General features: G+C 36.3%; 1 protein-coding gene across 1 annotated transcript in view; it reads left to right on the top strand.

Annotated features, from left to right (window-relative positions):
- Nucleotides 1-512: 512 nt before the first annotated feature.
- The window catches only part of LOC100346147 (sodium/hydrogen exchanger 2-like), an 88430-nt gene continuing 65040 nt past the window's right edge, over nt 513-23902 (top strand). Inside the window, exons 1-4 of the mRNA XM_070066351.1 lie at nt 513-916; nt 4862-5325; nt 5814-6064; nt 22104-22321. Of these exons, the coding sequence (XP_069922452.1) occupies nt 661-916; nt 4862-5325; nt 5814-6064; nt 22104-22321 (1189 nt within the window). The 5' untranslated portion in view covers nt 513-660. The remainder of the gene's footprint in view (nt 917-4861; nt 5326-5813; nt 6065-22103; nt 22322-23902) is intronic.

The following is a 23902-nucleotide window of genomic DNA, read 5'->3' as shown; positions in this document are numbered from 1 at the left end:
AAGTTCCATTGAAAAAAATCTCATGAGCAATAAGAATTTTGGTAAAAAAAATGCTGTTTCCTTGTTCTTAACTATTATGCCATTTACTCAGAATGAAGAATTATCTTCCTGGAGTTTTTTAGGAGCAGCTGATTCACACTTGTCACTGTTTTCTACTCTCCTTGTAAAAACAAGAAGCTCTGCTACTAGTGTTTTCCTGCAATATTCATATTTAAATTGACATTCTACTTTGAGTCCCTGGGTGCAGAAAATTTGATAGTCTTTGGGAAATTTAGGAAGTTTTCTTGAACACTTTTTCAATATCTTTAGGAAACTGGAATAATTTTACAGTCAGAAATAGGCTGTTAAATGGCCAGAATCCAGTTCTCAATGGTTTTTCTCTCTTGAGAGTTAGGACTGAGGGTAAAATCATTTTCCATGTCAATCAATGAATTTTTCCTAGCTCCCTCCCCTCCGCTGGCTCCTGGCTGCAGTCTCACTGCAGGGCATAACAACCTACCATTTCTCTGCAGGGACTCCAGAGAGCTGCTGGAGTATCCACTGAGCTGCTAAGTGCTAGCCACCAGTCTAAGGGTTAGGGGAATCGAACCACATTTGAGAGCAGCTGCATCCAAGGAGGATATTAAATTACTTCAGTGAGCGCAGTTGGGAGAGCTGGTGATGGCCTCTGGACTAGGGCTCCTGTTGCTTCTGCTGCTGGGGCAATTCTGTTTCCAGCTTCTGGGAACCTCTGGGGATAGTTTACAGCACCACAGGAGTCTGCAGAAAGACAATGGCAGCTGGGGACTAGAAGAAACACCAGAAAATGGCTCAATGGTATCTGCTCACGCACTTCTCTTTTCACTGGACTACCAGCATGTGCAAATCCCTTTTGAGATCACACTCTGGATTATGTTAGCTTCTTTGGCAAAGATAGGTAAGTGAAGGATTTCCCAAGCTTTCGCATAGAGTTGCCTAATAGTAGAACTTGCAAAACTTCTCTAGATGTTAAGAAAGGAATCCCTTGGTTTAAAAGACCAGAGAAAGGCAAGGTGGAACATTTTTCTTTCTCATTCTGTCTCCCCAAACAATCTTTTCTTCACAGCTAAATTATCACTTTCCTGTGATTATATTAACGTGTGGTGGAAATAGGCCCAGTACAAGAAAATTTACACTGCAAATGTCACAGCTGCCCAAGGTTGGGAGAAGGCATAACTTCAGAAACAAAGACATAAATATTACTACTTTGATTCTAGATACTAACTGATCTTAATTTTTAGGCACTTTTTTTCCCCCACAGAAACCTTTCTATGTTTGCCAGGGAGTGGAAAGTGGGAAAAATACATTTCCCATTTTTAAAATAAATGACCACTCAGAATTGAAGGGGAAGGGAGGAGAGGGGCTAGAGGGAGGTTAAGTGATGAGTACTAAAATGCAATTAAGTGGGAGAAGTAAATACTAATGGATTACAGCATTTTAGGGTGACTATAGTTTACAATAATTTGTTAAATATTTATTATAAAGAACTAGAAGAGGAGAGTTTGAAAGTTCCCAACACAAAGTAATGACAGATTTTTAGGAGTCAGACATGCTAAGTATCCTGATTTGATCATTACATATTGTATACAGATTTCAAATTATCACATTGCACCCCACAAATATGACAATCAAAAATAATTTTAATGAACAAAGAATTCAAAGGGAAACACAACCCAAGAATAAATCCAGTGAGTGAGAAGAATGACTATGTTTTTTAGCCTTTAAGCTTATATGAACTCTCTGAATTACTAGTGTTATGGATCTCTTAAGGAGAGTTATTCTGTTAATCCTTTTTATGTTCTTTAATAATTTATCTGAGTTTCGCCTTGGTGGCATTAAAATTATAACACTCCTTTTACGGTTCAAAGTGTTCATTATTAAGTGACCATTTTTATAGGATGAGAACCAAAAATAATGTGAGGCAGCTTGGGAGAATCTGTAGGATTTTGCTGTTTTGAGACGAATTTATCACTTCTTAAATAAATCATGTTTAACATTCTGACGTTTTATTTAAGTGATTTTATCAATTTGATGGTTTTAGCAATAACGAAATGTATTATTTAATATTCAGAATATCCATAGGTTCACGGCATGATAGATTGTCAGATTTGGAAAACCCTTTAGAGATCATTCATGTCCAACCACCTCATTTTCATCCATTCTCTTATAGATAGGATATCTGAGGATAAGGGAGTTAAGATGCTTTTTCACCTTCATGAACCAGAACTTGGATGCTAGTCTCCTGCCTCCTTGATCAGAAATACATGTTGTGGCCGGCGCTGCGGCTCACTAGGCACCGGGTTCTAGTCCCGGTCGGGGCGCCAGATTCTGTCCCAGTTGCCCCTCTTCCAGGCCAGCTCTCTGCTGTGGCCAGGGAGGGCAGTGGAGGATGGCCCAGGTGCTTGGGCCCTGCACTCCATGGGAGACCAAAGGAAGCACCTGGCTCCTGCCATCGGATCAGCGCGGTGCGCCGGCCGCTGCCATTGGAGGGTGAACCAATGGCAAAGGAAGACCTTTCTCTCTGTCTCTCTCTCTCTCACTGTCCACTCTGCCTGTCAAAAAAAAAAAAAAAAAAAGGAAAGAAAGAAATACATGTTGTTTTGGGTGACAACAATTAGTACATGTAAATAAATTTCTTTTATACTTTTTGCAATACTAGATATACTAATTACAATAAAAAGATGTTAATGTCAGGATTATAGGGCAAAAAGAACCCAACTGCTATTTGTTAGGGTAGGACTATATTGAGCTATCACTGACAGATAATTTTTGTCATAAACTTAGTAAGAGAATGCTAGTTAAAAAAATTCCCTTGTTAGCATTCATTCATTTATTTAACAAATATTTTCTGGGAATATTTTAGATGTAAAATATTATGCTGGGCCATGGACTGAAAAACTAAAACAGACTCTATTTTTCCTATGAGGAAGTTTCCAATTATTTCAATTTTTTGAGGAAATTATCCTGTAGACTGTAAGGAAGAAAGCAGCAATCTGGGGCCGGCGCTGTGGCACAGTGGGTTAACGCCTTGACCTGAAGCGCCAGCATCCCATATGGGCGCCGGTTCAAGTACCGGCTGCTCCTCTTCCAATCCAGCTCTCTGCTATGGCCTGAGATAGCAGTAGAAGATGGCCCAGGTCCTTGGGCCCCTGCACTCATGTGAAAGATCTGGAAGAAGCTCCTAGTTCCTGGCTTCGGATTGGCGCAGCTGTGGCTGTTGCGGCCAATTGGGGAGTGAACCAGCGGATGGAAGACCTCTCTCTCTCTCTCTGCTTCTCCTCTCTCTGTATAACTCTGACTTTCAAGGAAAATAATAAAAAAATTTCCCTAAAAAAAATAAAGAAAGCAGCAATCTGAGGTGGAGTGAACAAATTACTTTGACATATTTAATATTTGGGCCAAATTAGGAGGTAGTGACTACCACATGGTAGGCAACTAATAAATACGTATTAGATGAATTAAATACTTCTTTTTCTTCATTTTTATTATTTATAAAATGAGAATAGTAGTATTTACCCTGTGTTGGTGTGATGAAATAATCAAATGGCAGAATCCAAGTGTACTTCAAAAAGTTCGTGGGAAATGGAATTAAAAGTTGATTATTTTGAGGTGAAAAATTTTCAATTTCATGCAAAGTTTTTTTCCGACATTAATTTCCATGAACCTTTGGAGACTCCTCGTATATATGAAAGCACTCACTTTTTTGCAGCTATTGAGAAATTCTAGTTGAGGAGCCAGTTGATTTTTTCTAAAAATGTATTTATTACTTTTTGATAAGTATCTGTTCAGCTATTTCAATGTGACAGCACTGTGCTAAGGTGATAAATGTAAAAACTAGTGGCAGTTCATGAGAAACTTGTCATCAAATTAATTAACAGGTATATTAGAGAGGGATTTAAGCAGTATATTGTTAGCGTCTGAGTAACAAAGGGAATTGATTAGCTTAGAAGACCTCTGAGGTTGTCTCTGCAGCAGAGAGAGCTCATGATAATTAGAGTCATTATCTGTAGGTTTCATGTTAGTTAGAGCATGATGATGTGGTATATTACACAAGGTCAAGGAAAAAGAATATAGGGTAAAACACAGAACTGCAGCCATGTAGGTTGCTGGAGGTGGCCATTGCTTTCCCCATAAGATAAAATACGTACTGCTCAGCAAGAACAAACTTTATGATTGTGATTGCATTTTCATAATCCACTAGTATGAATTATTGGAATCCCAAGCCCGTCAAACAGCTTAAGTGACAGTTTGAAGTACTTTTGGGTCCACTGGGTCAGGAGTCAGGAGACTTGGCCGGATTGTTAGACAGTTCTGTCACATACTTATTGTTTAACTATGAAGAGCCACCTTGCTTCTTTGACCTCTAGTTCCTTATAACTAATTATTTTTGATTTCTTATGAATAAGGAATTAGTTATGATTACTAATGGTCTTTTCAGCTCTTATTACTCAAAGAAGACATTTGAATCATGATTCTCAGTTATATATAATTTTTAGGCTACTGATGTCTATCACTATGGTCATCATACGAGGAAAAGGATATTTCTATTGGATAAATGCATTGTTTCCATTTTGAAATGTGTGCTCACATTTGAAAATGATTCAGTGGTCACATGAATAATCTTGTTGCTAACTGTGAATACTTTTATTCTATTAGTAAATTTTTTCCATTATAGAGACAAATGCCTCGATTCATGCTTCTGCATCTCTAAGTCGTTATTACAATGGAATATGTGAATATGTGAAACTATGTTCCTGAAATCATAAGGTTGACAAGAAGGATGGCATCTGGAGGTGATAGATAATGAAAATGTTATAATACTCTATTTTTTTCTCTTTTCCAGGATTTCACCTCTATAATAAGATGCCCACAGTTGTACCTGAAAGCTGCCTTTTGATATTTGTAGGTCTCATCATGGGAGGACTAATCTACAGTTTAAATGACAAATCCCCACCAGTCATGGATAGTGACATATTTTTCCTGTACTTACTTCCACCAATAGTCCTTGAGGCAGGATATTTTATGCCAAGTCGGCCCTTTTTTGAGAACATAGGAACCATTCTGTTGTATGCAGTAGTTGGAACCATGTGGAATGCCTTTGGAATAGGTCTTTCCCTCTATGGCATATGTCAGGTGAAGTACTTCAACCTTCAAGACGTATCATTGCTCCATAACCTTTGGTTTGGTAGTTTGATTGCTGCAGTAGATCCTGTTGCTGTACTCTCTGTATTTGAAGAAATACATGTGAATGAGAAACTTCACATTTTGGTGTTTGGAGAATCGCTCCTTAATGATGCTGTTACTGTTGTAAGTATCTCAGGCATGCAAACAATGAATTAGGTTCCCTTAAGCTGACCCCTGCAATTTAGATAAAAACTGAACTTGGATGGGCCATAATTGAACAAGTTACTCCTAGAAGTGAGTTTATGAATTGAGAGAATGTGATTTAACAGTCATTGATATGTTTTAGAAAATGACAATTCTTCCTTGCTACTATTACTCCCTTATCACCCTTCTAGACTCAATGGGGTTATTTTTTATGCCAGATGAGAATATCTTATCCAGGAAGTATATTGGTAGAGCCCATTAGAAACATTTCAAATAGAATCATGCATAATTTGACAATGATCTGTAACAATGCATCTTGATAATGGGTAAACATTCCGGGAACATATGTTGAGCATGGGAATGGTGAGTTGGACTTCAAAATTGAGGAATTTCAAATTAGAAGGATAGATAGGGCACGACTGGGGACTTTTCTGATTTTACATTTGTTCTAATCTTTTCTTATGCAGGTACTCTATAAGCTGTTCAAATCTTTCTGTGAAATGCCATCTATCAAACTAGTGGATATTTTGGCTGCGATAGGAAAGTTTTTTTTGGTTGGAATAGGAGGAATTTTCATTGGGCTCCTGTTTGGCGTGTTTGCTGCTTTTACCACTCGTTTTACCAAGACAATCCGGGTCATTGAACCCCTCTTTGTCTTCTTATACAGTTATCTCTCCTACCTGACAGCTGAATTGTTCCATCTCTCAGGGATTGTGGCGTAAGTATGTGGCCAAATCTTTGATTTGAATAATTTCTTTTAGGAACTAAGTCTGATTTTCCACTGGAAATGTAGGAAATTGCATCTCTTAGGTCTGCAAAGAGAACCCTCCTTTTATGCTCATTTAGGATTTTCTATTACCTCTTATAGAGTCATTTAGTGGCAGTACTACAAGGGTTATTTGGTAACAAGATTTTGTGTTCCTTGTAGAGGTTAATTGGCTACATTCCAAATACTGGAGGTGGAGTGAAGCAATATGACTCTCTTTGTTTAACAAAAATTCTGAGAACTTGGCATGGGGTCCCCTCTTCGGAGGGGAGAATTATTCTAGCAGGTTAGTGTGTCTGAACACAATATTGTTCCTGTGGTAAGTAATTAGATGATATGCCATATACACGATCTTGGCATTAACTGTTCTTATAGAGAGGAACTTTCTGCCATTACAATTTAATATTTTTATTACTTCTTTTGTAAGCCATAGAGAAAAAATTCTATGTTTTCCCTTTCCATCACTGGCATGTAACCACGAATGTTCATCTTCCATGTCTAATGTCAAAGATGGGAAGGCTGAATGTTCACATGGTAAGTTAAACAGTATTAGTGTCTAAAAAGTTTCACATTAGAGTTTAGATAGACTATCTTATGTATTTGAAAAACATAAAGAATGTGGTCCATTCATTGTGACAAATACATTAATGTAATAGGGGAAGCTGGGTTTGGGGAGTATGGGAATACTTTGCACTACTTCACAACATTTGTTTTGTAAATTTAAAACTATTCCAAAAGAAAAAGTTAAGGAACACTGAAAAATAGCTTTTCAAATGCTGCAGGTTTTGTGAAAGCTCAAAAAGCAAAAAAGAAGATCGATTTCAGCTTCACAGAACTAATACCTTTAGGTTACTCCAAGTACTAAAATGATTTCATGTCATGATACAGTTGCTAGAATTTTAGATGAAAATGTTATAAGTTGAAAACAAGGATTCTATGTGGGGCCCACATGATTGTGTCTTAATTTGCTTAACTTGTTAAGAGATGTAATTTGTGCTTTAAATTGTCTTTGATTATTATTGTCTGTATTGCGTATTATAAAAGACAAGTAGAAAGATTCAACAAAGGTATGAGATTAGATGAAACAATTTAAATTTCAACCTTCTAATCTAAAGCATTGCCCAGAGCTTTTGAAATGGTATCCTTTAAGTGGTTTCCTTCTTTTGAGAACCCTGAGCTTCTAAAAAATAAAATAAAATTTGACAATATGGAAATTGTTACCATGAGTCTGCTGGTCTTGAAGAAAGTGACACAGGGAAAACAGTATTGTCAAATCAACTTGCTTCCTCTGACAATCTCCTGATGCTTAAATTTCTTATAAGTGTAGATCTTTTATTTTGAATAAGGATTACAAGTATCCTTTAGGCTGTCATGTTTAACCTTTTTTACCGCAATTTTTAAAAGATTTATTTTGTTTATTTGAAAGATAGAGCAGGAAAGCAGAGAGGGGAAGGGAGGGAGGAAGGGATGAAGGGAAGGGAGAGAAAGAGAGAAAAGGAGAGAGAATTTTCCAACTGCTGGTGTAGTCCCCAAATGGCTGCAACAACTGTGACTGGACCAGGTCCAATCCAGGAGCCTGGAACTCTATCTTGGTCTCCCATATAGGCACCAAGGTACTAAGCCCATATTCCACTACTTTTCCCACATTTAGTTGCAGGGAGCTGGATCAAAAGTTGAGCATCTGGGACTTGAACTGACACTCATAGGGATGCTGGTGTCATAGGTGGCAGCTGAACTTGCTGCATCACAATGCTAGCCCCTTGACTGCAAAATATAGTGGGAAAAAAAAAGTCCTCTTATTTTCTATGGGGATAGGTTAGCAAAATCCTTTAAATAATTTAGATTTTTTGAACCATTTTACCCTAGAAATTTAGTGCATTTTTTGTCATTTAATAGTTGTGTGAAAATCGTTTAAAAATATACCTGTATAAACTTTGTGTTTATGTGTTAAACTCTCTTACCTAAAGTAATTATTTTGAATGTTGGAAAAATATAGAAAAGGCAAGATTCAAAATATTTGAGAATCCTTTTCTAAGACTTTGCATTAATTGGAAATTTAATTAGTATGAAAACTCTATTAGGAAATCAAGTACTGATATTTGTGTCACCTAAATGACCAAAACAGATAATGCAGACATTTTGAAAAATATTTTAATGGATAAAATGATTCAACTAATATTTAATGACTAGATTGTAAAAATTAAATAAATTTTAAAAATTAAAATTTTATCTTTTTTGTGATGGAAATAGAGAAGTTCCTCCAAAACATTTTGAGCTTTAATATGGATAATAATACCCATTTCAAAATATTATTGATGTAAAATAAAATGATTTATTAACTGAATGCTATTGAAAGATGAAAATTGCATTTTGGGCATTGTGTAGTTATTTATTGATTGAATCATTATGTTATGCATGAAGCAGATGTATAAATTTAGGTACATTGTTCCCTGTGGAAGATTTCTCTTCCTTTAATTTTGTTCCACCATTGTGCAATAATTTGAAAAATGAGACATGAAACACCTGCACTCATTCAAGCGTTGATCACTTTTTCAGAAATGATCTGTATATGAATCCATTTCTACCTGAAGGATTATTGGTTCCCAGAATGGTCAATATCATCACTGATTTTAATGTGTATGTATATGTGGAGGGGAAGATGAGGAAGCAACCTTACTCTGTGAAAAGTAATTGAAACTGTATTAGGAAAATTGTCAGATTGAACACTGTTTTCAGCCTAAAATCATAAAGCATCCAATCTTAATGATGGTTGCTTGTAACAGTGGTACATTGCATCCATTATAGAACTCATAATGCACTGTTTCTGAAGTCAATAAGCACACATTTACTGATATTTCAAAGATGGATTTTATGATATCAAATTGCCTTCTACCTTTGATAATTTTTTGGTAAAAAAATCCACCAGTTAGCACCATTAGTTCATAACATAAAATTTGTGTATAAAATATCAAATAAGTTTCTATTATAATGAAAAATTTTATTTCTGCATGTTCATATTGTAAGTTAAATACTATTAATGCTTTTTTTGAGAATAATATCCAAGGCAAGATTTCTATTTATAGACTTGAAATATGTCTTTTTTCATCATATTTTGTTACATTTTTAAAAATCCTCACAAATATAAATTTGCTTTCCCAAGTTTCAAATTAGTTTGTGTTTCATTCAAAAAACTGCTTGCTATTTTGCAATGATTGCCTACTGGCATAGGTAGGAGGACAATTTTCGTTAATTAAACATGGTTGGGTCAGACAGCTGTGGCTGTCTAAGATTGTTTCTGAGACTCTCAGAAAATAGTAGGCATTGTTATGAAATGTCAGGTTGACACCACTTCTTGGCAGAAGAGACAGAGGAACAACTATTCTTGTCTGGTATCATTTCTATGTACAATTAATGAAGTGCACTATTCATTGGCTCTGCTGACAGTATTATATCAAAGTTACAGTGTATAAAGCAGCTGGCCAATTCATTTCTCACATTCCACCCTCATTTTATAAACATCCGTTGAATAAAGGATTAAGCTTTCTACAGAAAATTATTTTTGTAATAAGCTTATTTGTGATTGCTATTCAGGAGCTTGGAAAATTATTTTACATTCTAAAGAAAAATGATTTCTTATTATAGTTAAAATATTGAAAGGGTATTCTTTTTTATATACCATTTCCCCCTCACCAAAAGGGAAAAAAACCTTATAGATTTTGGAAGAAAGAGGTCCTTAAAGAACATGAAAACTCAGAAAGCTGTTTTTGTACAGTGATAAACATTATTTTCATGCTATCAGTGATACAAAGCTATTTTTGTCCATTTGAAGTGAGACATAAAACCAAGGCACTAGAATTTTAAGAATGTTCTAGTTTAGGTTTCCAGTTCTATGATGAATTTGAATAGTATCTGTTCATAAACATTATAATTCAACTATTTTGCAATACGATAATGTTTTAACCAAGAAAGTGGCATCAATTAGGACAACAATGCCCACTATAATGTAGTTTATATATTGTATCATATCTTTGCTTAGCTTTCCTAAACTGTTGGAATCTAGTAGAATTTCCCTTTTGTTAATGCAAATGATAGGATACTATGTGCCTGTGGAGCATAGATCTCTTTCGCTTTTGGAAGGTGTTTGTCTTTCATCCCACTGACACACAGATGGCTTTTGCTGGCAGCTATGATCTCCAGTACCTGTGCTTTCCAGATAAATACCTTATATTTACATTCTAGCCTATTTATGCATATTAGATGCTAAACTTACATTTAAATTGAAAGTCCTAGTGCAAAATAAATAAAATCAAAAATTATAAGTGTAAATCATATTTCATTTTACTGGTAGACATTACCAATTTAAGAACATTCATTAAAGATATCAAACAGAATAATAGAATATCATAAAATACATTTTCTCTCTAATTGTTTTGAAATTTATCAAATCTATACCTCTTGCACTCACTGGGAATAGCTGGTATATTTAATCACTTATATGAGAGCAAACAATTAAACAGAGAATCACAAAGCTGTGCTTACTTGCCATCTTTTCTTTTTAATTCAAAATTTCAAGACCATATACGATAGATATTGCTGCATGGGTCCTAAGCAGAACTCTGTGCCTGTCCCTCCCCAATTCACTTAGTTGTGGAAATGCAAAGCCAGCAATGTTCTCAACTGCTTTTTTTCCTTGGGAATTGTATGAGATGTAGGATCTGTTGCAAGACTTATACACAGAGGGTGTGTCGGGGGCTCAATTGTCACTTTTGAATATGGAGATGAATGCATGAATGACTAGAATTTTAGATAAGACATTTGCTGGTTATGTCTGTAAAAGTAAGTTCATTTATTAATCATTATTCTATGACACACACACAACCTGCCCTATAGAGAAGTGGATCTAAGGGAGTGAGTAAATAACATTCTTAAATATCTCATACTAAAGAAAGAAGGTAAAATGAATGTCCTGAAGATCTGTAATGAGTCAATGACAGACATGACCTTTTATTTTAGAATTTAATTACTAACAAACTCTTACTCATATGGTAATCAATACTTAAAATTTTAATTAAAGTTAAGTCTAGTGTTAAAGACTCTGAGGAATCTTCCAAGAAACAAACATGAAAAACAAAGGCTACACAAACAAATCAAGGCTAATTGTATTATGACAAAGAGAACTTAGGAATAATTTATGTTTTTATTTTTTAAAATACTGCTTGAGGGGCAAGCATTGCAGTGTAACGCGTTAAGCTGCTGCCTGCAGCACCAGCATCCCATATGGGCACTGGTTTGAGTCCTAGCTGCTCCACTTCAGAAAGTAGCAGAGGATGGCCTAATCCTTGGGATCCTGCACCCACATGGGAGACCTGGATTAAGCTCCTGGCTCCTGGCTCCTGGCTTCTACGAGGCCCAATCTTGGCCATTGCAGCCATTTGGGGTGTGACCGAGCGGATGGAAGATTTCTCTCTATCCCTCCCTCTCTCTGTCTCCTAAACTCTGCCTTTCAAATAAATAAAATAAATCTTTAAAAAATTATGCTACTTGAATGTTAGATTTTCTCCCATGCATAGCCAAGAGAATCCATGCATTGTTGGGACTCTTGCATAAAGGGAGTATAGTAGTCTAATAAAATAAAATTTGACATTGTAAAATGCTTCATAATGATCTAAACTATTGATAATCAAAGTGTGATCCATGGACCTATGCTGGTTCATGAACTATTGATCAGTACAGAAATAGAAAAAAATATATTTAATACTATGTGAAATATAATAATAGAGGCTTGTGTTCTACAGATTTTATTTTTATTAATTTTTTCTTGTAAATTGATCATTTTTTATAAATAGCTTGAAAGGCACCAACTTAGGCCAATGAAAATTGTGGAAATAGTCATTTAGCATTTTTGTTAAGTATTTTTTTAAACATATGAGACAGGATTTCAGGTGCTGGTCAAACAAAAATGAATAGAAGTCTACCACATCCAGTGGGAACAGCGAGGGTAGTCAATTATAGTGTTATTTTTAGGACGTTAGATTGTGTAGCAAAGTTGGTGGAAGTGTGAATTCTTGCTCTGATTGTTGTTAGGTGCATAACTACATGCAAATTACTTAATCTTTCTTTCTGATCTATAAAGTGGACATAATAAGTAATGCCGAAGTAATGTGGTTGTTGTGAAGATTAAACAAGTTAATGAATGTAAGTTGGTATGAATAGTCCTGCTATACAGGATATTTTCAATGAAGATTAACAATTAGTTGTAAGAGAGAAGCATGCATATAATGAACTAAGATATAGAGCATATGATGAGTCATGCTGTAATGACAAATAGTTTCTATGAGAGATACAGGCTTTGCAAACAAGGAAATATTTGAGTTGGTCTTTGATGAACATGATTTGAGCAAAAAGACAATGACTGGAGGAAGCTATAGAAAATGGTAATGTTTGATTTTGTACACCCCATTTTTGTGATTTTCGAGGTGCTAATTAGATTATTAGTAGCTATTTGGAAAAATCTTTGTGACAAAAAACTCCACTCAAAAATAATTTGTTATACCTCTGATTTCTCTTCACTTAGGTGAGTGATTGCATATTTTTCTAGAGATTTATTAATGAAATGCCATAGAGAAGGAAACATTTGGCTAAAATATTTTTAGTCATTTAGTCCAGTCATTGGATTGGTTGATTGCCTCAACCTTATTGGGTCGATAGATAGGAAATACAGAGATCTTTAAAAGTGGATCTATTGGACTAACCACATGTATACTTAAGAATAAGGACCAATTAGTCAAGTATAGTCAAAGGGAGTAAGCTTAGTTGGCATTTTGAATTTCTAGATTGACCTTGGATTTGTGTGATAAAAAGAGGTATAATGAAATAGCTGGAGGAGATACTGTTGGCTGATGACTTAAAAGCATCATATTTTGTACTTCTGCTTCAGGAAATATTTTATCCAATAAAATCAAAGGAAAAACTTTCTTCTGCTCTGTAGAACTTCCAGTTCCCAGTATATGTAATTTGACCCATTACTAATTAATAGTTACGTTCTTGGTTAAATAGCTTTTATGTAAACGTCTGGGAATGAAGCCATCATTGATAACACTTATCTTGAACACTTATCTTTTTTTTTTTTTGACAGGCAGAGTTAGATAGGGAGTGAGAGACAAAGAGAAAAGTCTTCCTTTTTTTCCGTTGGTTCACCCCCCAAATGGCTGCTAAGGACGGCGTGCTGCGCCGATCCGAAGCCTGGAGCCAGGTGCTTCCTTCTGGTCTCCCATGTGGGTGCAGGGCCCAAGCACTTGGGCCATCCTCCACTGCCTTCCCAGGCCACAGCAGAGAGCTGGACTGGAAGAGGAGCAATCGGGACAGAATCCGGTGCCCCAACCAGGACTAGAACCCTGGGGTGCTGGCGCTGCAGGTGGAGAACTAGCCAAGTGAGCTGCAGCGCCGGCCAATAACACTTTTATCTTTATATTCTAAATAACAGACTTTTGGCATTCATCTCCTTCAGAAAGTTGTAATTTGTAGATTTCTCATATATAATTCCTTAAAGTACAGCTGAGGAATATGTATAGTTTTGTGTCACAAATAGATGATCATTTATTAGTATTTGTATTCAATTGTTTTATTCTCTCATTTGTTTATGTGTTCATGTATTGTGTATTCTTGAGAGCCTGCCTCAGAAACAATATATTTTTTTAAAATACTGTGGTAGATATGGAGGAAGGTAATGTTAGCATAATGGCTAAGACAACAGTATTTGAAAAAACAGATCTGGCTTTAAGTTCCAGCTCTACTACTTACTAGCTATGTGACCTTGCTGTAAGTATCAAATGATACAAGCCTAGGACTTGGCTCCTTATGAGAGTTTAATTAATAGTATGTTGTTATTTTCTATCTTCCTTTAACCCTTAAATGTCACCCTTAAATGCAGTGAACAGCAATCTTACCCATTCCTGCCTCTCAGATTTTCATTTTAATCCAGATTTCTATAGAGTTGGTTTATAGTGCTTTCAGATGTGTGCAATTCATTCTAAGTAACAATTTTTTTTTTCATTTTTTGCTTATGTTATGCATACTCATTTCAAAATGTTCAGAAAATTGAGGAAAAATTTTAAAACACAGCATTTATAAACAAACATGTAAAGATAAAACCATAAGCAATATTGTGGTGAATATCCTAGATTATTTTTCCTGTGTATTGTTATAACATTTTTTTTGACAGGCAGAGTTAGACAGTGAGAGAGAGAGAAAAAGAGAGAAAGGTCTTCCTTTCCATTGGTTCACGCCCCAAATGGCTGCTATGGCCGGTGCGCTGCACCGATCCCAAGCCATGAGCCAAGTGCCTCCTCCTGGTCTTCCATGCGGGTGCAGGGCCCAAGGACCTGAGCCATCCTCCACTGCCTTCCCTGGTCACAGCAGAGAGCTGGACTGGAAGAGGAGCAACCGGGACAGAATCCAGCGCCCCAACTGGGACTAGAACCTGGTGTGCCGGTGCCGCAGGTGGAGGATTAGCCTAGTGAGCTGCGGCGCCGGCCTGTTATAACATTTTAAAACTAGGATAAAAGCTCATTATAAAAGAGAAAGGAAATGCTTACCTTCAATCCTCAGTGGTAAAGTTTTTTAGGACAGTGAGATTAAACTAATATTTAGGTAGAGAACCACCTAAAAGTGGTCTTTTGCCAGTGTAGAGCGGCTTGTGTATGCCAAGATCTATAAAGGCCATCCATTCCTCACAAAGGGCCAGGAAGCTTTCTCCACACACTTACAATACATCAGGCTTATTATGACTTATTACATTAGGCAAATCTTATACTTTAATAGTATATTGGTCTTTTAAACTTTAATTGAATTGCTTTTAAATAATCTAGGAATCACAACTCAATGAAACCTCTGACTGTTTTGGGACGTGATGAGCTCTCATGATCTGCTTAATGAGACAAACACGCATATGGAATAGTTGGTTGACAACAAAGGAAGATAAGAGATTCGCAAACATATGTAATAACTAAGATCATTAACTCACTCTAAGGCATAAGCCTGGGCCAGAGTGTTTTGAGATTGCAAGGTCTGAGACCTAAAAGGAAATCAGAAAGGAAGTAGGTAGAAAAATAAGAGGAGGCTTGCTTCATGGCTTCCTGAACACTGAAATGTCTTCCTCCCACTTTCTCCTTTTGCCTTCCACAATAATTTATTTGAATCTTCAATGTCGTTAAATACTACAGAGTTTATGATTCATATGAACTATTTTAGGTGGTTAGGACAATTTCTTTTCTTTTCTTTTTTTTTTTTTTTTTGACAAGCAGAGTTAGACAGTGAGAGAGAGAGAGACAGAGAGAAAGGTCTTCCTTTTTTTCCGTTGGTTCACCCCCCAAATGGCCACTACGGCAGATACGCTGCGGCAGGCACGCTGCGCCGATCCGAAGCCGGGAGCCAGGTGCTTCCTCCTGGTCTCCCATGTGTGTGCAGGGCCCAAGGACCTGGGCCATCCTTCACTGCCTTCCCGGGCCACAGCAGAGAGCTGGACTGGAAGAGGAGCAACCGGGACAGAACCGGCGCCCCAAATGGGACTAGAACCCGGGGTGCCAGCGCTGCAGGCGGAGGATTAGCCAAGTGAGCCACCGCGCCGGCCAGGGCAATTTCTAATCAGCTATTCATTAAATCTTCCAGAAAGTATGCATAAAGTACATAACTGTTTTTATTTTAAAAAAATATTGATTTTTTTATCTTTTTATTTGAATGGTGGTGTAGAGAGTAGGGAAATAGAAACTACACACATAAAGACAGAGCTTTCATTTGCTGGTTCACTCCTCAAATGCTTGCAACAAACTAGGAGACTGGAACCCAAACCAGGTCTCTGACATGAGTGGCAAGAACCCAATTACTGGAGCCATCATGGCTGCCTCCAAGGGTTTGCATTAGCAGGAAGTAGGAAGAACAAGCCAGAGTCAGGCATGGAACACAAGTTTTCTGATGTGAGATGCCAATATCCTACCTGCTAAGCCAAATGCTTGTCCCTATAATTAAAAAAAATTAGGTGTATGTGAATATGTTTTATCCATCTTCACCCGCCAGGATTGTGAGGTACTGTAAAACAGTAGCAATGTCTTTTGTCTTTTTTTCTATTCTACTCATTGGCCAACATATCATAGATATTAATATTTATTGAAGATATATTTTATTGGTATTATTTGCTGTATGCATGCTTCCTAGAGGCTAAAATGTTTTGTGTCTGGTAGAAACATCATTTGATGGTTTGATTCAATGCCTAGCAGCTCAAGTTAAATTATTAGGTGCTATGTTAAAAAAGTACAGACATTTAATGTTTTTTTCTCAAGATTTCTTTCTTTATTTGAAAGGCAGAGTTGGAGGGAGGGAGGGAGGGAGAGAGAGGGAGAGAGAGCGAGCACTTTCATTGGTTCACTAAAGCCTGAAACTCCATCTGGGTCTCCCACAAGGGTGCAGGGGACCAAGGACTTAGAATATCCTCCACTACTTTTCCAGGTGAATTAACAGAGAGCTGGATCACAAGTGGAGCAACTGGGACTTGAACCAGGACCGGCAGGGGATGCTGGCTTCTTAAACAATGGCTTTACCTGCTATGCCACAACGCTGGCTTCAACACAACCCTCTTATGTTATGAGAGCTTGTTGACATTTCAACAGTATATAGTAATGGAGAAAACAAATACTGTGAACTGAGGGTTTAATAAATAGTCTAAAAAGAAAGTTGTTCTCACTTTCATTAAGTCTTGTTATATCTTTAAAAATGTCTATTAGAATGATTCTTTCTTAAAAGGGGTGGGTTATTTAATTAATGATGCTATCATAGTTGGTTATGTATCCAGAGGAAAATAAGATTGATCCCATATGTTTTAAGTGACTTTACTTGAGAAACATAGCATTCATATATTTTTTAAAAAAATATTTATTTGTTTGAAAGGCAGAGTGACCGAGAGAGGAGAGACAGAGATACATAGAGAAAGAGATCTTCCATCTCCTGGTTCATTCCCCTGAATGGCTGAAACAGTTGGGGCTGGGCCAGGGTGAAGCCAGGAGCATGGAACTCTGCCAGGGTCTCCCATGTGGGTGACAGAGGCTCAAGCGTCTGGGGTGTCTTCTGCAGCCTTCCCTGGAGCACTAGCAGGGAGATGGGTTGGAAGCACTCCAACTAGTGCTAGTATGGGATGCTGGGGTTGTAGGTGGAGGCTTGACCTGCCGTACCACAGCCCTGGCACCAGCATTCATATACTTAATTTTTTTTTTCCTGAAAGAAAATTTTGAAATTTCACAGTGGAAAGAGGGAGGAATAAAAAGGAAAAAGGGCCAGCAAAGGTCAGGATCCCATGAACGAAAAATACCTTGTTGTATATTGTAGTTGCTGGAAGATGTCTCGTAAAGGAAGGAAAGTAATGAAAATGGTAGAGATGTGATTTCTTACTAAGTAAATGAGAATCATCACCAAATTAGAGCACAAAGAGTGGCAAAATATAAGAAGCCAAATTTACCTTACTTCATTTTCACTGTCTGGAGGCTACAGGAACCATATTTGATTTGACATGAATCGTTTTAATAGATATTATAATTACTGATTATGGATCTGGCTATTATCTAAAAAACTAAATAGTTATTATTTAATTCTATAGCAATTTTCTATTGCACCATACAGAATTTCTTGTATGAAAGGAAATCATATGTGATTGTGTATGAAATAAAACATACCTAGAAAATTTTGTGTTTCCATAACCACATATGGAATATGTTTCCATTCCACCATAACTTTTGGTGTGTTTCTTTTTGTGTGATGTTTACCTTGTCTTTGTTAGAAGCATATTAAAAACATTTTAAAATATGAAAAATAAGCATATCTATGTAAGGTAATTTTCATGTATTTTAACAAAATGACATTGTGTAAAGGAAAGGCCACAGCCCTGAAGTAAGAGCTGTGTTCAAATTTCTGCTCTGTAAAAACAAACAAACAAACAAACAAATTTCTGCTCTGTAATTTGCTAGTTGTTTTATCTTGGGCCAGTTAACTTATTTGCACTTCGCATATTACTGAGGTTATTGTGAGTATTACATGGAATAATGTATGAAAAGTACCTGGACTATAGTAGACACTCAAATATTAACACGCAAGTGTTTTTTATTAGGAGCATACTATATTTAATAGTTAATACATCAAAATGAGTCTCTATCCTTCTTTATTGCTGAATTTTACTTGAATAACTTTCTTCTTCCTGACCCTGCCACTTTCACTAGCTGTTCCTTCCCTGGCTAAAATAAATGACCAAGTTATATTTCTGGTTTTACATAATTGATCTGTACTCTAGACTTTTCTTAATTTTGTTTTTTTTCAGTGGTATTTATACAAAATAATTAGTCGTGATCCAAGGGATGGTCTTAAAACCAAAGATACTTCATTCTTCTTTTATCTAGCAATTGACTTTCTTTATGAAATATGTATGAATGTGCATGTTTGTCTTTACTTAAAAAAACAGAATACAAAGTAAATTATCATTAATCTTTAAAAATAGTTAGCATGCACACAAATAGTTGTTTAGATTGACATGTGTGCTGTCAGTGTGATGTCATATCACCTTAGATTATAAAGTGATTGAGAATTGGAGTCACACTGTAGAGGGAAATTCCACAATACACTGTGCCTGCTCAGGAAGTATTAAACAGCAACAATGGGGAATTGCTTCAGCACACATGTGATGATGCAGTCTTAGCTAATTTATGATGGTAATAATGTGTTCTGGGTGATATATTTATTCATTATTTCCTCTAAGATAGTAAAAGCCACAAAGGACTGTCTTGGGCTGAAAGACACCATACAGCATTCAGTATTTCATAAGTTTTAGTAAATTGTCATTTTGAAGCTTGCTTCCTGAAGATTTTATTATTTCATTTCCCTCAATCATAAATTGACCCAAGAGAATGGACATTTGTGGTTACTGAACAGCTCTAACTTTTTTTTTTATAGACTAGAAAATGAGAATAAAACTTGCATGGTAACAGGTGGGAAAACAAGAAATTGATTATAATTATTGAGTCACCAAATGCTATTTATTAGAGGAGATTATTGAACATAGTGAAAATAATAAGGAAATGAATTCTCTGGAGGTTAATTAGCACCTGACAATTCATTTAAGGCTTTTGATGCTAACATTATTTTTAGATATACTTAATATTATCTAGATATGTTTAAAAATAAAACATGTAATTAAAATTCCACTAGCCAAATATAACTGATTATTTAAGAGATACACTTATAACAGGAACTCAGCTTTGTCCTTCAAAATTTGCACATAGAGCTATAACTGAAAGCAAAAAATCTGTAACAGATTGAGAGCAGATGGTTGACTATCACGTTTTTGAAAGACTGATGGTCTACTACTTGACCAAGCCTATCTACTTAAAGTAGTTAAGGCTAAATAATGAAAATGCAATTAAAAACATGCAAAGTTTTTTTGTCCCTGGAATATTGAACATCATCATGGACTCCTTCCAGCTTCTGGAAGAAACTCCAAATCATTTAGAGAACAAAGAACCTTCATAACAATGACAGGAGAGGCAGTTCATTAGAAATAAATGTACTGAAAAGAAATTGCAATTTGATGGATAAAACAAGATACATTGGTAATAATGCTTAATTTTAAGTGTAACAAATACTTTGAAATGATGCTCATAAATATTGAAAAACTCACCATGGAATGTATCATTGTGAATTGTGAGGGGGAGAAAAAAAGGAAGAAAAAAGCCCTAGAAGCGTCTCCATTCTTTTCTTGTTTTTAGACTAGATCAACCACCAGTGTTTCTTAAAAATAGTGGGCTAGAGATCAGATTGGACTGCTACTGAAAGTCGGTGACTTTTAGTACTCAAGTAATAAAAGAAAATGGGAGAGCAAGTCAGTAAGAAAATGTAACTAACTTCTAAGAAGTGGAAAAGCGGGGCCGGCGCCGTGGCTCACTTGGTTAATCCTCTGCCTGCAGCGCCGGCATCCCATATGGGCTCTGGGTTCTAGTCCCGGTTGCTCCTCTTCCAGTCCAGCTCTCTGCTGTGGCCCGGGAGTGCAGTGGAGGATGGCTCAAGTGCTTGGGCCCTACACCCGCATGGGAGACCAGGAGGAAGCACCTGGCTCCTGGCTTTGGATCGGTGCAGTGCCAGCCATAGTGGCCATTTGGGGAGTGAACCAACGGAAGGAAGACCTTTCTCTCTGTCTCTCTCTCTCTCACTGTCTGTAACTCTACCTGTCAAATTAAAAAAAAAAGAAGTGGAAAAGCAAAACATTGCATTGGTTGAACATGTCACACTTGAAAAAACATTTAACCATCATTTACAGAAATAAAATAACTTGTGTATATTTAAAATATATGTCAAAGTGGTTAAGAGCATGGGCTTTGGGGACAGACCTGGAGACAGCACTGTACCTCCTAGTTATGTGACCTTGAGATAATTATTTAACCTCCATGCTTCACTCATCTATAGTATCTATTTCATAAAGGTGGATATGGAAACATATTGAGATACAATGGCTAAGACACTTAGTAGACATACTCATCTCAAAATTAGCACATAAGAAGTGCTAGTTGTAATTATCTATGAATTTGTATATGCATAGTTTAACTTTATCTATAGGTTAAAAAAGTACAAAGATTAAGTTTATCCCATGGCACTTTGAAGATATTAACTGTGTTAAGTTAGTTTGCCTCTAACTGAATTTCCTTCGTTTAATTGGAGTGGGACAATCCCAGAGATCCTGCGGTAACTTCAGGAAAAATGGTCTATAAATTATTACTGAAACTGCAGAAGCTAAAGCAGATTTTTTTCAAGGATCATTTTGTGAGTCTGGATTTAACTAGAGCTGAAACTTAATCTACTGCTTTGTTGATCACTGCATCACATATTACTTTGGGTCTTATGTATGGAAATTCTCTGGCAGTTTCCAGGGTAGATTTCCAGAGCAGATTACTTCAAACTTAAGGTTAGCAACCTATGGATTTATAACCTAGAGACTTAGAGTTGTTTGTTTAACCTCAGCTGGCCCTGGGCAAAATTGAAGATTAAACAAAGCTAATCCATATTTTTAGTCTCTACACCAGATCCTTAGTTTGATTTTTTTTTTACCTTCTGGCTTTTAATATGAGTCATTCTGTGGAAGTTTTGCAATTTAAAGGGTTAAATTAAATGTAGAATAAGATATGTCTTCACATGTAGCTTCTGAAATGTGTTGATATATGAATGGCTATCATTCTTCCCTATATATTCAGTCCGGAACGATTTAAACATAATTTGGCATGGTGAATTGAGTTGACAAGTTATTTCTTATTTCACCTACAATCTTCTTTCTACCACAGCCTCTTGTTGCCCACTCCAAAGTTATAGGAAAATATATAAATATCTGACCCCTAAATGAATGTGTAGGCAGGAAATTTGGAGGGGGTGCAGAAACTATTTTGGTGAATTTAAAGATGTATTTAAAAGCTTTTGAATAAGATCTGGAGAAGATTATTGAGCAGGAGGCTAAAATTTTTGGAAAGAATAGTGAATAGAATAAAACAGTTAAAACTTTCCTGGGTTTTGAAAATTGCTTTGAATAATAACACTCTAGTGTTACAGAGGCTACAAGAATCTCTCATTCCTAGCATCTGCTTCTTCATGATTTGCAGCCAACTATGATTAGAATCTGTCAGTGCAACTCTATTTAAGAAGGACAGATTAAACAATGTTGAAGATAATAAAGCAGACAGGTACTTCTCAACACACAAGACACAGACTTGGTCATTTATTTTGAAAACTAAGCATTTGGTAGACTTGGAAATGCTATTGTACAAATTCTGGAGAAATGGCATGTTTTCATATTCTGGAATAGAGTAGGGCACCTTAAGTAACAGAATTCCTGATTTAGTCTTCAAGAACATTTATGTGATCACTTTTGCTTAGAGTTGAGTACAAGTATTACTCTCATACATTTTTTCCCTCTCTTTAGAATTATTACCTGTGCCATGAGCATGAAACGCTATGTGGAAGCTAACATTTCTCAGAAGTCCCATACTACTATCAAGTACTTTATGAAGATGTGGAGCAGTGTTAGTGATACTCTTATATTCATCTTCCTTGGTGTTTCTACCATTGGAAATAACCATGAATGGAATTGGCCTTATATTTGTTTCACTATCATTTTTTGTCTTATTTGGAGAGCATTAGGTATGGTGAATATTATTGTTTATGTAAAAATATACCAACTGAACTTGGGACTGTACTAGAAGCAAGATATTTAAAATTCCAATATTCTGTATTTGCTTTACTTCTAGGCAGACTATTATATATTCCCATTTGTGTATGGAGTTTTTAATAGCAAAGTTAAGAAATGGGTTATGGAACCAGACCACCTGAATTCAAATCCTAACTTTACTATGGCTCTGATAGATTTATCTAATCACGCAAGGCCTTAGTTTCCACAACTATAAAATAGGAGTAGTAATACCACCAACTTGTACTCACCATTGTGAGAATTACCTGAGATGATACAATCAAAAATAGCACAGAGCCTAGCAAATTGTGAATGCTCAGTAAATGCTTGTTTTTACCACCTCTGCTGCTGTGGCTTTGGCTGCATCTGTTGCTACTTCTACAATGTTTTCATAATGTCATATAACAAGTGTGCTAATGTCCCTAATACTAAGAATTAGTAACCTGTACTACCATTGCTAGGATGAAAGCTGAGTGGTTTCTTTTTTTCTGAGTGTTTACATCTGCCTGCCTCACCCTGATTTACGAAAGAGGAGTAACAGTCACTACTGCCTTCAGCACTGTTGTTCCAACCTCCCATCGAAACATACCCATGTGTGTACCTTAGCTATCTGCATCAGTGTTATTAAAGGACTGACTGTGTCCTGGGGAATGCTGACTCCAGCAGGAAAATACATACCATCTGTGTCTTTCCTTCAAATCCTGGCAGAGGCTGAATGACATCTGGTGCCCCCAAGCCACACCTGCTATATGACTTTACTGTTGGCTTCAGATAAATGCTCTTCTTAGTCCAACCTTTACAAAAAACTATCCTATTTGTACTGAAGTAAAATACATATGTGTGCTCCATTGCTGGTTAAACTGAGCTGTCTCTTTAATCTTACATTTTATGGTCTGCATAGGAATTCAGTTTATAGTTTTTCATCTTTTCTTGACATTTATATCCCTACTTCTCTTCTCTTCTACAAGTGAACAGAATCATTGTAGAATTTTCTTTGAAATCTATGAAACTTGCTCTAGAATACTGAGAGGCACATTAGGAAAATTGCTTAGCGTTTTAAGGATGAATAATAAGGCAGGCCAGGATATGCTTTATTATCCATTAAAATGCGTTTAGGTTGGCCATTAACAGCAAAACCACCAGCTGAATGTCATACAGGTTCATTGAAGGCTATTTCTAGCTTATTCTGAGCCAATTGGAAAAAATCTCACTAGGGTTGTAAAATGTTCTTTTTCGTCTAACCATCTTTTAAAACAAAATTGGACAAAAAGATCACTTTTGGCCCATATGTTCTGAAAAAAAGCTGACACATAAGAAAAAAAAATGCCAGGGATAACTGAGGACGTTTCTCTAAAAAATGTTTACACCTAGCAAGAACAAGCATTAGAGATGAAGGCCAGCATTTCTATGGATTTGTATATGTGATTTTGTGTGAAAACTCAGGAGCAAAATGGATCCTGTTTCCAATATTATTTTATTTCTATAGTAAAATGTATAGATAATCATTGTCTCTGGTAGTAGGAGAGAAGAGGAAG

The sequence above is a fragment of the Oryctolagus cuniculus genome, chromosome X, assembly GCF_964237555.1.
Source record: "Oryctolagus cuniculus chromosome X, mOryCun1.1, whole genome shotgun sequence".
Classification (NCBI taxonomy): Eukaryota; Metazoa; Chordata; class Mammalia; order Lagomorpha; family Leporidae; genus Oryctolagus; species Oryctolagus cuniculus.
The sequence above is the reverse complement of the archived record's forward strand: the minus strand, read 5'-3'. Positions and strand labels throughout refer to the sequence as shown.